Below are 15,863 nucleotides of genomic sequence, written 5' to 3'. Positions count from 1 at the left end.
GCTCAAGAATTAAAGGGTTTATTTATTCGCATTTACTTTTTAAAATACAATTTTCAGTTCAAACCTTTATAAGGCGATCGACGAATAAAAAACTTACAAATGCCAAGTGACAATTTTTGTTGCCCTCAAAAATTCGATAGCAGACCCTTATATATACGGCAGTTTTTTATCGTTTTAAGTTTCAATGTGGATCTTAAATTCTAATCTGAAAGTAATTGCTTTTTCCATTTGTTTCATAATTAGTAAATATGTTTTATTTTTGTACCTGTGTAAGATTAAAGAAAACAAAGAATTTAGTAAGAAACAACTTTCCAAAAATAATCCACAGGTTATTACAACTTGTTATACATTTTTTACTTCAAAGTTCTTCCCACACAGTTTTTGTTTCACAGAGCTATTTAGTTTGTAAAAAACTGCTAGTACTTAAGTTTAGAGCACTAGATTGCTTTTACACGAAATTTCTTTGTCATTTTTGGCTTCCTGAAATCAAACTCTTGACAACTATCTTTTTAGAAAGTAGCAAAACAGGTTCTTACAATGAAAAGTATAAAAAGTATGTTAGTATGTGTTTAATTACGCTCGCTCAAGGTTATATTAGTAATTCATATTTAGGAACTGTCAAAATATATAGGCCATTAGAACTAATGTACTTTTTCTTTTTTACTACTTTTAAGCTATTAAAATTTAGCTTTCTTTCTCCCTTTCATAAGGAGTTTGTTTTCATTTTCGAAAGTAATTATTTAGAAGGAAAGTGCGGATGTTAACACATAATTCTGGTAAAAGCTGGTGAACCATGAACTAAAGAACGATCTTTGCCACTGAATTGTAGGAAATTAGTTCTCTTTGCTTTAAACATCATGAATAACAAAATTTGATGCAGAATACTTTATGCTCTCTAAAAACCAATTGGGTATAGGCAAATCGTTATGTTTGTTATAAGCAGTCATTTCATTATAAGTAACCGTTCCGCAGACTTCTAATACTATCAATATGATACGATTTATTAATTGTCAGACTAAGATTTAGTCTTTATAGAAGTGCAAAAAAATAAAATAAACGAAGAAATATATTATGTTGGCTTAAGATTTCTAACAGAACCACAGAAGAACCAATCAGATTACAAGAAGGCGGAGATTAACGAAAATACGTCATATAAGTAACCCAATGACATTTTAACACACTTTCCCATGAAGATGTAAAAAATAATCTCTCTTTTCCTCTTTGCTGCAAACATAATGATATATGAAAATCGGATCAGAACATCTTATGCTCTCAAGGCAAAAGCAAATCGTTGGTTCACAATAAGCAATCACATAAGCGGTTGTTTCGCAAACTTCTAAGCCCCTTAATATGATTATGTGTCTAATTGTCAGTTTTGTCTTTATGCAAGTGTAAACAAAATACACAAATAAATAGGTCTTTGAAACAGAGATATCCAACTTATTCGACATAAATATAAATGTTTTAACAGTACTATAGAGAATCCCATTGTTAGACTCTACACACTTTGTAATTCAATTCAAAAAAAGGAAAAACGTACTGAGCCCCTTAATTCATTTCCAGCTGAATTCCAAATTCAGTTTTGCTACTGTACTTCTTCATCCAAATCTGCATCTGGAGAATTTTGAGGTTAAACTAAAGAATATAGATGGCATAACGACTTCACATGTATAAGTTTTATATTGGTACCAGACATGCTAAAACTGGCACGCTAGGAAAACTGAAGTCAGTAATATAAATGACAAAAAACTTGGGACGCATCTTATTTGAAGCTACCCTTTCTAAAGAAAACAAAAATGTATTTTTCTGAACCCCAATGTATTTGGGCTATACAGTAAACAGGGTTGGTTTGATTCAGAGAAAATGCAAAGATGAAGCTTCACGGCCCCCTCCCCATTAAAAGTAAACTCCAAAGTCTACTAAAACTAAAAGATAAAGTAAGTGAATAAGTCTATAAGAAAGTATCCAGATTTAAAAAAAAATTCTACTGATTAATGATTATGTCAAGCTCTCTTCTTTTTTTCAATCCGACAGTGAAAGACGGTACAAAACATAAATTTCCATACTACCAACTAATCTATATAATTCTTTCCATTTTATTAAAGTACTATATCCATGAATCTAGTTCAACTACAATTTCAATAGGGTAAACTACATCCATGATTTTAGTTAACTTTGAAATTTTTGGACATCAGACATTGCACTAGTAAGCTGCCTCCTCGATTTAGGGTATTAGAATTAACAAATTATATTCATTATTTTATTTGCCTTTGAATTTCCTGGGTAGCAGACATAGCAGCAGCAAGCTGCCTCCTCAATTTTAGATCCCTAAGGGTATTTACCCGGTATTGATTTTAACAAGAACCCTTTGAAAGCAAATCCATTTACCTCTGAAATGGGTCCAGTTGAGTTTGTGGTTGAGGAGCAATATGCACTACCATCCAATTCATCTGCCGTCATAACAGTGTCCTGTACAACTGAATCTTCCATAAAAGATGAACTGACTTCAAAAGCACTCCCGAGATTTATCACAGTCTGGGAAATTGAAATATATTTACCTTAAGAACACATATAAGAAGAAAAGGAAGAAATTCTTTTTAAAACTTAAATTTCTTTGTAAATACTCGTTAAAAATTACAAACAATTTAGATACCTGGGCTTAAAACATATTCCTTCTTTTCAGTATTAAATCCTCTGTGCCTTAAATGTTCATCCTCCGCTTGGAAACACTTGGCTAGGGCATTGGCAATGCTAAACAATGCAATACAACAGCAACAGTAAAACATAGAACATTAACAACAGGTTAAGCGGAAAAATTAGTAGAAAGTAAAGAAGGATGACTTCTGCAGGGGCGGATCCAGGATTTTTTTTTTTTTTTAGGGGGGGGGCAAAATAGTTTGGTCCGATAAACTTGCGTTATGAGCAAGTTTAATTAAAGCAATCTTGAGTTAATTAAGTAAATTACACTACTTTAGACTACGCTAGGAGGGGGGGCGCCCGCCCTCGCCCCCCTCTGGATTCGCCACTGGACTTCTGTCTATTTCTCAATACGTTTAATTTTACTTAGTTGGCGTTTATTTTTCAAGGGAGATAATGATGTACATTTATCTACATAGCATGTGCATTAAAAAGGTTTCCAAAATATTATTTTACCTAACTTCTCTGATACTTATTCTGAAATACCCTTAAGGCACGGTGGTAATCCAAAATTTGAATATATTCTATGCCTGGAAATAGATATATTTCATTCCAGCATATATTTCTTGGAGCACCAACATCAATTGAATGAGTTTTGAAGTTGAAATTATTTCTATACCCTAAAGGCTTTAGGGTAAAGCCTTTATCCTGGTCATTTTTCACTCTATGCAAGTCCTGCATAAGACCTATTGGCCGATAAAGTCACTCGCTTTGGGCCAGGGATTCTGAACCTCACTAGACGCCCTAAAGACTTTATATGGCAAGATTAAACTAATCTAAATTAAATATTGATTTTGTTTCACAAAATTAACTTAAGACTTAAAAGGAAGAAGATCAAATTTGAATCGTGTGCCATGGAAAAATATTATCAACGAAGGAATTTAATAATGATTCTTCTAAAAAATATACCAAGAATTCCTTATAATTTGTAATTCACCTCATAAGGCTAAAAGGGTAGGGTTTAGGACAGTCACAAACCAAACTTCTACCTTTACACACAGAGTTTCAGATGACATAGATGGCTATCTTCTATAAGCACATCTACACATTTCCCTCTGTAAAGGTTTTTGCCCTTGTGTCGCCATACGTCATGGCAACAGTAGTAGCAGCAATAGTTTTGTATTAGCAGCGGTAGTAACAGTAGTAGCAGCAGTAGCATTTACATGTTGCGTTTTGTTCAGTTGGACATCCACCTCATGATACCCAGGAAGATTCATCTTGATACGGTAAGCCGTTCGAAAAATATTGCCGATGCGCCCTTTCGACCCACTTTTGACACCCTATTCATATTAACACTCTTAGCCTTACAATTAATTCCAATTGAAGCAGTAGTTGGAGTAATTTAGTGGCAGTAGTAGTAGTAGCAGTAATAGTAGCATTAGCGTTTGCATGCACATATTACCTTTTGGTCAATTGATCTTCCCCTTCAACCATTCTCTGAAAGTTCCAACTTAATACTCAAGTACATTCTTGAGATACGCCCTTTCGACAACATACAAACACATGGTGTTTTGATTTTGTTCAAATTTCCCCTCAGTATTCTGTTAAATTTTCACCTTTATACGCTTAGCCTTAATAGTACTAGTATCAAAGCAGTAATAGTAGTAGTAGTCGAAGAAGTAGCAGTAATAGTTTTGTATTAGTAGTAACAGCAGTAGTAGCAGTATTAACAGCAGTAGTAGCGTGTACATGTTGCCTTTTGGTCCAATAAACATCCCCTCATGATTCTCCGGAAGTTTCATTTTGATACGGTAAGCCGTTCCAAAAACATTGCATATACGCCCTTTTGAGAATCTGTATACACATAGTATGTCTTGATTTAGTTCAACTTTACTCTCAATATTTCCTCAGATGTTCATTTCAATATCATCAGTCTTGGTAGTACTCGCTAGAGAAGCAGTAGTTTTAGTGGTAGTATTGGTAGTAACAGTAGTAGTAGTTGTAGGGTTACATCCCCACAGACATAATTAATGGACCTTCCAACTATGCTAAAAAAAATACCTGTCTCAAAATTTTGATTGGATTTATGTTGGGAAATGACGGGGTGGGACGGGGAGGGTGTCGGTTGCCCTCTAACCCCGTTTGACTCTAAAAAAGGGAACTAAAACTTTCAATTTCAATAAAAAATATTATAGCCCCCAGGGCATAGCTTACAACCCTTGTCCCCAGGTTCTGGAGGGGGGGGGGTTGTATCGACCCTGGAGGCATCGGCATATATTATCTTTGGACTATTTTGAGCAAAATGAAAACCTCAAAATTTTTATCGGATACATTAGGGGGAAAGAGGGCGTGTAAGAGGGGGGGGGGCTAGTTACCCTGCGATAACTTTTTACTCTTAAAAAGGGAACTAGAGCTTCTAATTTCCCATCAAATGAGCATCCTCCAAAGTATATACGACCACCCCTTCGACACCACGACAACAAAATTGCTATCTCAAAATTTTGATTGGATGTGTTTGGGGAAATAATGGGCGCGGGGGTGGGGCTGGGTGCCCTCCAATCACTGTTGAGTCTTAAAAAGAACTTTCAATTTCCAACCGAAAGAGCTTTTTCTGAATTTTCTACGACAACTCCTTCTATACAAAGTTCCTTGGTGAAAATAATAATAATAATAATAGTATTAATACATTGTGCTCACTTCTCTTTTTACTTATGCACCGCTATTGCGCTCCCTATGATAAAGCGCATCAAAGTAGATATGTAGACTGTAGACTGGTAGATATTCTCTGAGCTAAAGATTGAAAAATATTTTTGTCAGGGGCTGGGATCCCCCCATCTCCTACGAAAATATTGAAACTATTGGATAAGTATCAGTTACTACAATTTTCCCCGATTTCTAGCTCATTTGACTCTCTGACCTTTTTGTTTTTGGTTTAACAGTATATAATAGAAAAATATCTCCCTTTCCCTCGTCACTATGCTCTATATCTGAACACATGCTACCAGATTCAAATCCGTGATTTCTACATTCTTTGTGTTTCTTTCTCTGTATATTATTTACTTCTAATCTTGTCTCAAGTTTCTTGACGTTAATGTTTCATAGACTCTTCACATTTCATGACAACAATAATGTCTACATCCTTTTCTGTAGATACGTCCTTGTTTTGTTTCCAGTTTTTACAATAATCCCGTTAAAGCACTGTGGGAGGATGTTTCCAAACTCTATATATCTGCCTCGAACCTTGCATTTCCTCGCTGTTCATTGTATGCTGATAAGGTGTACAGTGGTTCATTTTTAATGCCATCTTTTTAGAATGAACAGCAGTAAAATATGATAACCATTACGTTTTGGATATCCCCTTAATTACAAAGTCTTTTTCCAAAGATAATTTCCTTGCATTTCAACAATGAGGAAAATCACCAAAACATGAATACAGTGATGCTGAACCAGGGTCGTATCCAGATTTTTTTCAGTGGGGGGGGGGAGTTACAAAAGGATTTTTTTCAGCGTAGGGGATTGAAAAGAACTTGAAAAAAGCATAATAAATTTGTTTATGTTCATTTTTGCCACGTTGTTACGAGTCGGACAAACGTTTAGAGGGGGATCAAACCTCCTAACCCCCCCCCCTCTGGATACGGGCTTGTGCTGAACAAAGACAACGCATTCCAGAGTCTTCAGGCAACCTACTACTGCTTTTACTTCCCCTGCACTGCTTTTAATTACACAGCTGACTATGCCCAGCACAGCACGCAAAGACCTGAAACTCATCAAGTTCTTCATTTCATGCTTGCAATCCAGTATGTTGACCAGACTTGGAGGTAATGGGCCTTTTTAGTCTGAGCCAGGACTCAGTATGGTGAGTCCGCCTACTATAATAATGTCAACCGGGCAGCTTGATAATTGAATTTTGCTCTGCTTAAGGGTATTCGATAACTTCAAGGATCACCCTATCTCGGCAATTGTAAACGTCTTTAGTTTGTGTGACCAAACTGTTAAGACATTGATGAAGAATTGCTTGGGCAGTTTCGCCATAACTTGTAAAGCTCGAAAAAGATATCCAAATAAATGATAGAAAACTAAAAGCCGATACCTACTTTCCCAGAGATTTTAGAAAAACCATTTAGCTTCTCTCGTTTTTGTGTTGGAGATATTCAGCTTCGTTGAAACTTGTATCATTGGAAAGTGTGAATTTCGTTTTTTCGATTAGACGGAGCAGGATTTCCTTCTTAAAGTTCTGGAAGGGGCAGTCCCTGAAAATGTTCTAGCATACCTACCAGGAAAACACCAAAACTCAGCTCAAAACAAATGTCATTTGAGCAATTTTCCAGCGTTGAGAGTTCCCTGTGTGCTACCCGCTTCAATTGAAAACCTTGCCTCCCAGTTTCACTGTCTTTTAAATCCAATGTTATCATCAATCAATAAATCATCACTAGCTTCCAATAATGATAAGTCCCCTGGGAGAATTTGTTTATGGGTCCTTTGTCTTTGACACACTCAGCCAACGTTGAGGATTCGTAAATTATTTTAAGGTATCGAATACTTTTAATAGAATCCAGGAGAGTATTTCATATCAGACAGGTACCCAAGGAATTATTTAGGATGATCCACTTCCCGGTCTTCGCCTGCCCACTCAAACAACCACCCGACTCATCTTTTGGAATAAATGGGATTAAGACTAAGAGGTGATGTTAGTTATCGACAAATTGACTTAGCTGTTAAGTGCAATTACCAAGGCAGCATTGTCTGTAAGAATGCTGTGAAGATTTGAAAAAAGAATAACCAAGATGTAGATAAGTCCTAGAACTATAGCTAGACAGGCACGTCAATTTGGGAAAGGTAGTTGCAGAGGGAAATTGCCACCTTGATTATTTATCTCTCTCAGATTTTGTAAATTTGTTTTCTTAAAACTATCATTGAAAAATACCCTTTATTTGGTATTTTCGTTGAAAAATCGAAAAAGCAACAAAATTGCCTCCTCCATAGGTTTTGAAAAATATACCCCCCCCCCAACACCACGTTTTCTTGAATTAACACCCCTTGGTTAAATTGGAGCAATCAAGTTTTATAAATAAGAAAGAAGAGACGCTAATGAAAGTGAGAAAGTATTCCTCTGAAATGTAGGCGCTTCAAAGATTGGAGGAGCATTTATTTGATGTTTTCCAGACATATTGTCTAAGAATAATTTTAGACACTTATCTTAGCGAATGTACTGGTTTATTAAACTGTGTGAAAGCTATGGTTCGAAACCACCGTCTACAAGTATGTCTGTAACGGAAGAAATATTAAGATGGTTAAGGTTCCCTGTAAAACATACAGTTTCATGACCATCTTACAGTTGTAACTTATAGCCTAACGACAGTACAAGATACTTATATTATTGAATTCATTAGCTGCAGATCTGTGCTTTTACCGAGTCAAAATTACGGTTTTATTTCAAGTTTTTCTGAGATACTGAGATACGTTTCTACGTTGATCTTACTTCGTTTACTAGGTTTACAACGCATTTTTCGATCTAAAAACAAATTTTCAAGCAAATTTTGAAAATAGTGTCTATGATCTGAGCCTTGACTCAGTTTCGTATGCTTATAATAAAATTTCCAAACTGATAGATAAAGCTAAAGCTCAACTATTGAAAGATAGAAAAACGGTCGTAATGCCTTTAAACATTAAAACCGTGGGCAAAACCGTATATTTTTATATATATATTTTTTTGTAGGTATTTTTTTTCTCCCCTGCTCTTTCCCGGCCATGGAGCCTTATGGGGGAGATTTTGTTGATGCAGTTTTTTGTTTATGATTTTTATTGTTAAATAAAAAACTCACTAAAGGGACTGTCGGACGATAAACACCATACCACAAATTTATACCATAAACTATGCAGCATAAACAAACTTGCAAAAACAACATAAACCTAAAGTCACGTTTTACCGATGAATGATGATAGCCTCTCAACGCGGAAGGATCTTTCCATTTAGAAGTTTTTCTCAGAGGAAGGAAATTTTTCATGGAGGAGGAGCCGAATTCCTCAGCATCATTTAAAAAGCGATCAGAAATTAAATTAAAAAAAACAAAGGGTTTTTTTCAACTGAAAGTAAGGAGCAACATTAAAACTTAAAACCAACAAAAATTTTTACGTATATGAGGGGGGTTACTCCCTCCTCAATACTTCGCTCTGTATGCTAAATTTGTTTAAGAACATTTAAAAAAGCTCATTTTTCTAATTAAACCACCCTTGTGTTTCAGGAGTCATTCTTAAATAATCGGATAAAAAAGTAAAACTGTATGTTTAGGCAATGTAGCCGGGGCCAAACGAAAAGCAAGACATCTTCAAATTAGGCAGGTACGAGCAAAGAATGGAGCTCTGAATAGAATAGGTCGAAGGAGAAACGTAAACAGTTGTAGTAATCCCACATGGCTTGGTGCTACAGTGAGTCCTCAGTAGCAATAATTAAATTTCTTAACGAAAAAGGTTTTAAAGTAACATAGTAGGGTATGCAATATCCGTTAGAAAAGCCCATCTTCTTATATACCTGTTATACAAAATTTATTATGTTTTATACATGTAGGACAGACAAAGATTTCACAAATAATATGTAAATAGTAAAAAAACATCCTCGATTTCTACTTAAATATATTTTTCGAGGTGTTTAACATCTTATGTTTAAAACTTTTTGAAGAATCTGATGCTTAAAATATGAGTACGTTTTCTGTCATAATATCCTTTCAAACAGTTCGTGGTAACGAACTGTAAGTAAGGAGCGACAGAAATTATTCCGTATATGAAAAGGGTTGTCCCCTCCTCAACGCCTCGCTCTTTACGCTAAAGTTTGACTCTGTCTTACAACTTTATTTTTTTAAACAATAAAAAGCTTTAGCGCAAAGAGCGAGGCGTTGTGGAGGGGACAACCCCTTTCATATACGGAATAATTTCTGTTCGTTTTAAGTTTTAATGTCGCCCCTTACTTTCAGTAAAAAAAGACTTGTTTTTTGATTTAATTAAACAAAGCTCGGTCTCAGAAATGAGTTAAAGCCTATTTCAATGTCCCACTTTTAACCCGCTCTTTGAAGGCCACATTAATGACATATCATTGGAGCTTAAACTATTTTGTATAACCCTTTCATGAAAAAAAAGAAAAAAATAAAACGCAGAAAAATATCACTTGTCACAAAAACTAGGTGCATTTGGCAAAAACGTTTGAATAGCGTTAGCATGGCTGATATTCGTGCTGACAGTAGCATTTACAACAAATGTTTAGACATCAACAGTATGGTTTTGTTTTTCTTTTGTTGCCATGGCTACAGACAAAAAGTCAGTAAACAAAACTCGGGACCAAATCCCGTGGTGGATGCTGAATCGTATCATAACGTGTACAAAACAGGCCCTTAGTTTTCAGGTTTTTAAGGTTGGAACGTAGTTTTTGAATTATTTTTTTTTTCTCGCAGATAGAACAAATCTACTAAGCACTAATCTTTGTCCCAGTAGTGTCTTCTCCAAAAAGCTAGAAGACCTTAGAATCAACCAACAAATCTTACATTATGGAATATTATTGATTTTTAGTACGTGATGATTTGAAGATGAAAAGTTGAGCAAAATTACCGAAATAAAGTTGATGGGACTATGATTATCAAATGAAAAGCCAGAGTCGTTGTTTTTTACGCCAATAGAATTTCAAAAGGGTTACCCACTCTCCCTTACCTTATGCATATCTTAGAGTGACGCTTGTTTCACCACGCGTTGCCCGCTTTGCATCATCCTTAGATACATTTCCAACATGCAATGGTTTCTTGCGCCATGCATCTTGTAATCTTTTTACGGAGACAATTTTAAAGCTTATTTTGAGGGGACCAATACAAATGACAGTACGACATAGTTTCATTTTAGCTTTTAATTGAACGGCAAGGGAGCAAGGCCGTACCTATAGGGGGGATTAGGGGGGTTTGAACTCCCACCAAAATGTTTGTTTGACTCGTTAAAACGTAAAAATGGATACAAAAAAATTTGTATGCGTTTTTTTGTTTTTTTTGTGTACCCCCCCCCCCCCCCCGAAAATAATCTTTGAGTAAAACTCCCTCCAAAAATAAATCCTGGGTACGGCCTTGCAAGGGAGGGAAAGTGTCTGGTGCTCAAAAAGTCCACCTTTAAGCTGAACTTTTTTGAAGAAGGTACTTTGGAAAAATTTTGGGGTGGTAGGCTGTTCATCCTCTAAGCTTCCTTAATTTGCAAGAAAATATTTCATTTGAACGTTTGAAATGTCCTATTACGGGTGCTAGCCTATGTCACACTGACGGAAAAATTTGGAGCGAAATATTAAATTTTTATGAATACTTTTGCGCGGAGGAGAGACAATAAAAGTCAATTCCTTTACCATAAGATTTTTCTGAAGTTCCCTTTCCCCAAAAAAGAGCAATGAAAAGGTCAAATTTACCCCAAAAGGAGATATGGGCGCACACATGATCAAACAGTTCGTGGTAACGAACTGTAAGTAAGGAGCGACCCGGCTCAATGGTAACCGAAACTCTAAAAAACGGAATTTTCAGATTTTAATTCTTATTTCAAATATATAAGTTTCATCAAGTTTAATCTTACCCATCAAAAGTTACGCGCCTGAGAAAATTTGGCTGATTTTTGAGAAAAGAGGGGAAGACCCCCTAAAAATTATAGAAACTTGATGAAAATCACACCATCAGATTCAGTGTATCAGAGAACCCTACTGTAGAGGTTTAAAGCTCTCTTCTACAAAAATGTAGAATTTTGTAATTTTTGCCTGAAGAAAGATCACGTATGCGTGTTTATTTGTTTGTTTGTTTTTTTTTCCAGGGGTGATCGTATTGATACAGTGGCCCTAAAATATCGTGGGAAGGCTCATTGGAATGGAAATTAAAAGTTCTAGTGCCCTTTTTAAGTGACCAAAAAAAATGGAGGGCAAATAGGCCCCCTCCCACGCTCATTTTTTTCCCAAAGTCACCCGATCAAACTTTTGAGATAGCCATTTTGTTCATAATGGTCGAAAATATGATAAATATGTCTTTTAGGATGACTTAATCCGCCGAAGTCCCCAGGGGGAGGGCTAAGAGTTATGAACTTTACCCAATGTTAACATATTGTATTGGTTATTGGGAAGTATATAGAAGTTTTCAGGAGTTTTTTTTCTGGTAGTGGGAGGGAAGGTTGGGTCGAGGGTTATTTTGGAGGATCTGTCCATGAAGGAAGTTTTCCTGGGGGAAGGGAAATGGCCATGAAGGGGGCGCCGGACTTGCCAGCATTATTTAGTGGTTATTGGAAAGTATACAGACATTTTCAGGAAGGATTTTTTTCTGGAGGGGGGGGGGGCTAGAGGAGTGGGTTACTCTGGATAATCTTTCCGTGGAGGATTTTTCTTTGGGGTAAGGGACATTTCTATGAAGGGGGTGCCGGATTTCCAAGCATTATTTAAAAAACGATCAGAAATTAAATATAAAAAAAACAAGTTTTTTCAACTGAAAGTAAGAAGGAACATTAGAACTTAAAACGAACAGAAATTATAACGTATGTGAGGGGGTTCTCCCCCAAGTCAATACCTCGCTCTTTACGCTACAGTTTTTTTAGTGCTTTCAAAAGAGCTATCTATTCTAATTAAACGGCCTTTGTGATTCAGGGGTTTGTGAATCAAAATTTTTTTAACTTTTAACGTAAAGAGCGTGGTATTGACTAAGGGGAGAACCCCCTTATATACGTAATAGCATATACGTAATAAAAAAAACAATAAAAAAACAAGCGATACGGCTCAATAGTAATCGAAACTTTTAAAAACGGAATTTTGATGTCAATAAATGTATCAAAAGAATGTGTTTATAATGCTGATTCTAAATATATAAATTTTATTAAGTTTAGTATTACTCATCAAAGGCGACGAACCTGAGAAAATTTACTCGATTTTTTAAAGAGGGGGGAAGCATCCCTACAAGTGAAAGAATTTTAATGAAAATCACACCATCAGATTCAGCGTATCAGAAAATCCTGTTACATAGGTTTCAAGCTCATATCTGCAAAAATCTGCAACTTTGTATTTTTTGCCAGAAGAAAAATATACGAATATAGAAGTTAGTTACGTAAGTTAATTTGTAAAGACATCCATTTAGCAAAAGAAAAGTAAAATTTTTATGCACATTTTGTTAACTTATTCAATGACGGTTAGCCAAAATAAAAGCTGCATTAACTAAAAAACGATCAGAAATTAAATAAAAAAAACAAGTTTTTTAAACTGTAAGTAAGGAGTGACATTAAAACTTAAAACGAACAGAAATTATTCCGTATATGAAAGGGGCTATTCCCTCCTCAACGCCTCGCTCTTTACGCTAAAGTTTGACTCTTTCTCACAACTCTATTTTTTAAAACAATAAAAAACTTTAGCGTAAAGAGCAAGGCGTTGAGGAGGGGACAGCCCCTTTCATATACGGAACAATTTCTGTTCGTTTTAAGTTTTAGTGTCGCTCCTTACTTTCAGTTTAAAAAACTTGTTTTTTTTTATTTAATTTTTGAAAAAGAGAGGGAAGTGATACAAGAAGCATATTTTTGGACATTTTTCTCCGGTTTCATAACTATTACTCTAAGTTTACCACGAGTCTTTTTTCATAATGAGGGTAAAGTACAGTAGGAATTTTTATTAAAAAAAAAAAACGCAAAAATCGACACATTTTCAAACAGTTCGTGGTAACGAACTGTAAATAAGGAGCGACCCGGCTCAATGGTAACCGAAACTCTAAAAAACGGAATTTTGATACCAATAGATACATCAAAAGAATCAGATTTTAATTCTGATTTCAAATATATAAGTTTCATCAAGTTTAATCTTGCCCAAAAAGGAGATATGGGCGCACACATGATCAAACAGTTCGTGGTAACGAACTGTAAGTAAGGAGCGACCCGACTCAATGGTAACCGAAACTCTAAAAAACGGAATTTTGATACGGGATCTCCTTTTGTGCGCCCAAAAGGAGATATGGGCGCACACATGATTTTTGAAAAAGAGAGGGAAGTGATATAAGAAGCATATTTTTGGACATTTTTCTCCGGTTTCATAACTATTACTCTAAGGTTACCACGAGTCTTTTTTCATAATGAGGGTAAAGTACAGTAGGAATTTTGATTTTAAAAAAAACGCAAAAATTGACACATTTTCTGTGAAAGAAATAAGCGTAGGAGAGGCGCATAACTAGTACAGATAATTTTAAGTAGACAAAGCAGTTTCATACATCAGAAACTAACACAAAAATACAGCGAAAATGCACAGTATATGTAACATAAACAACAAAAAATGAAACACCACATACTTATTCTTAGAAAGATAACCATAGCCTACGAGAATTATTTCAAACATATTAATTACTCTGGCTATAAGTTAACATTACACCGCCTCTACCTTTTCGCGACGAACGTTATTGTGCATAACCTGGCTATATTTAAATAACCATTTCCTTGAATCATTATTCTAAGGGAGCACCTTTTGATAGAGCATATCAGATAGGAGTTGAAAAGAGCAGAAAAAGCGCCCAAAATCTAAATTTGACAGGATAAAAATTACTCAGGTTCCGCTTTCTGTTTTTAATAGCTGAATCACAGGAAACAGAGAGCTTACTTTTAAAAAGTCGTATGGCTGAAAGATGTTTCGTTTTTTTTACTGGCTAAAAACTTCAGATAAGCGATTAAAAACTAATCAGTTATAAAAGAGCGAGACTGTTTGTCTTTCCAGAAAAGAAGAATATTGATATTGCGTTACGTAAATACTTCATAGATGTAAACCAATGGGATTGAAGTACATTTTTTCAACTAAATTATAGGAAAGTAATCTCTCTTTTTTTCCCCTTTTTTGGCTGAACCAAATATCACTCTGAGCCTAAAGTTCAGCATTTATTTATATGGAATTTTAAAAGGGTATAGATTAAGCCCTTCATTATTTTGGCTCTCTCTCTCTCTCTCTCTCTCTCTCTCTAGTTATTTTACCCCAGATAGGAGAGAGAGAAACAAAGAGAGAGAGAGAGAGAGAGAGAGAGAGAGAGAGAGAGAGAGAGAGAGAGAGAGAGAGAGAGAGAGAGAGAGAGAGAGACAGGGAGGGAGTGTGAGGCAGATAGGATTAAACATATTCTCACTTCTGGGTGTAGCAAGAATTCATGATTTGATTGTGATGGATTGTACTTTGTTTCGTCCATTTCTCTAATACCAGCAATCGAATCCTTTGAATCTTCAGGAGACTCTTGATCAAAAGATGTGATAACCATATCGCCGTCTTGATCGTCAGACTTAAACTCAATCTAAAAAATGCAGAATATTATTCTACTGTAGAACAAAAAATCTATTGCAGTTATAAATTTTCTATTTTTCTTGATCTAGGCTCAGTAAGATTGTTTTTTTTCTCGGCTCTTATTATTTTTCATTTATTATTTCCCGCACTTCTCTTAATAATCTTAATATTATTCCCCGCTTCTCAAACTTCTTTGGCCAAAAGATCCCGAGAATAAAATTACACGCATAAAACTGAAATAACAGATATGACCTTTGTCAGGGAACGAGGATGTTTACCCGAACGAGGAGTCGAATACCTAAAGAATTTTTCTGAACCCAAGATTGTCCAATCTTCCAGGAAGGTTTCGGCCAAATCTCGGAGTAAAGCTTCCTTAGCTCGATAATATCTAGTTAGCTTATTAAATTTGATAATGAGCCATGGTTCGAAGCTTAGACAGGTTTTTATGACTTTTAAAGGACAAAGAGCCACTTTTACGTAGATGTGCAAGAACTCATCCGGTTTTTGGCGAGTAAGTATAAGCTATTTGGCATATATTTTGCATAGAGATCTCAACAAAAGAAACAGACCAAATTTTAGATAAAGTTTATAGTCTTTTATTAATTTATTTCTCTCTCTCTTCGTTTCTCTCTTTCTCTCTCAACATCTGACGTTCAATGACTGTCCTGTATGTGCCCCAGTTAGCGTTTTTTTTTTTCTTTTTTTTATTTCTACTTTGCTTTTTAACATCCTCTCCTATCAGTTTTATTTCTTTACATAGAACTTTTTCCTTAGTCAGTGGTGGTGCTTGAAATGTGACACAGATATTGGCACAACCACTGCTGCTACTAATACTGCCATTGCTACTACTACTAACGCCTGTCAAATACACCTACAAAGCTCCTTTTGCCTCGCAGCTCAAAATCTCTATGTGAAAACACGCTAACCATGGGAGAAATATTAAGTATCA

At 35.5% G+C, this 15,863-nt stretch overlaps 1 protein-coding gene across 4 annotated transcripts in view; it reads right to left on the bottom strand.

Moving 5' to 3' along the window:
• The window catches only part of ERR (estrogen-related receptor), a 218,498-nt gene that overhangs the window by 118,677 nt on the left and 83,958 nt on the right, over positions 1-15,863 (bottom strand). For all 4 annotated transcript variants that reach the window (XM_089092496.1, XM_089092495.1, XM_089092497.1 and 1 more), the window contains 2 exons: positions 14,763-14,924; positions 2,389-2,535 (listed from right to left, as the gene is read on the bottom strand). In XM_089092496.1, the coding sequence (XP_088948622.1) occupies positions 2,389-2,535; positions 14,763-14,924 (309 nt within the window). The remainder of the gene's footprint in view (positions 1-2,388; positions 2,536-14,762; positions 14,925-15,863) is intronic.

This window comes from Artemia sp. Qi Xiang Cuo, chromosome 7 (assembly GCF_049724085.1).
Source record: "Artemia sp. Qi Xiang Cuo chromosome 7, ASM4972408v1, whole genome shotgun sequence".
NCBI classification, from domain to species: domain Eukaryota; kingdom Metazoa; phylum Arthropoda; class Branchiopoda; order Anostraca; family Artemiidae; genus Artemia; species Artemia sp. Qi Xiang Cuo.
The sequence above is the reverse complement of the archived record's forward strand: the minus strand, read 5'-3'. Positions and strand labels throughout refer to the sequence as shown.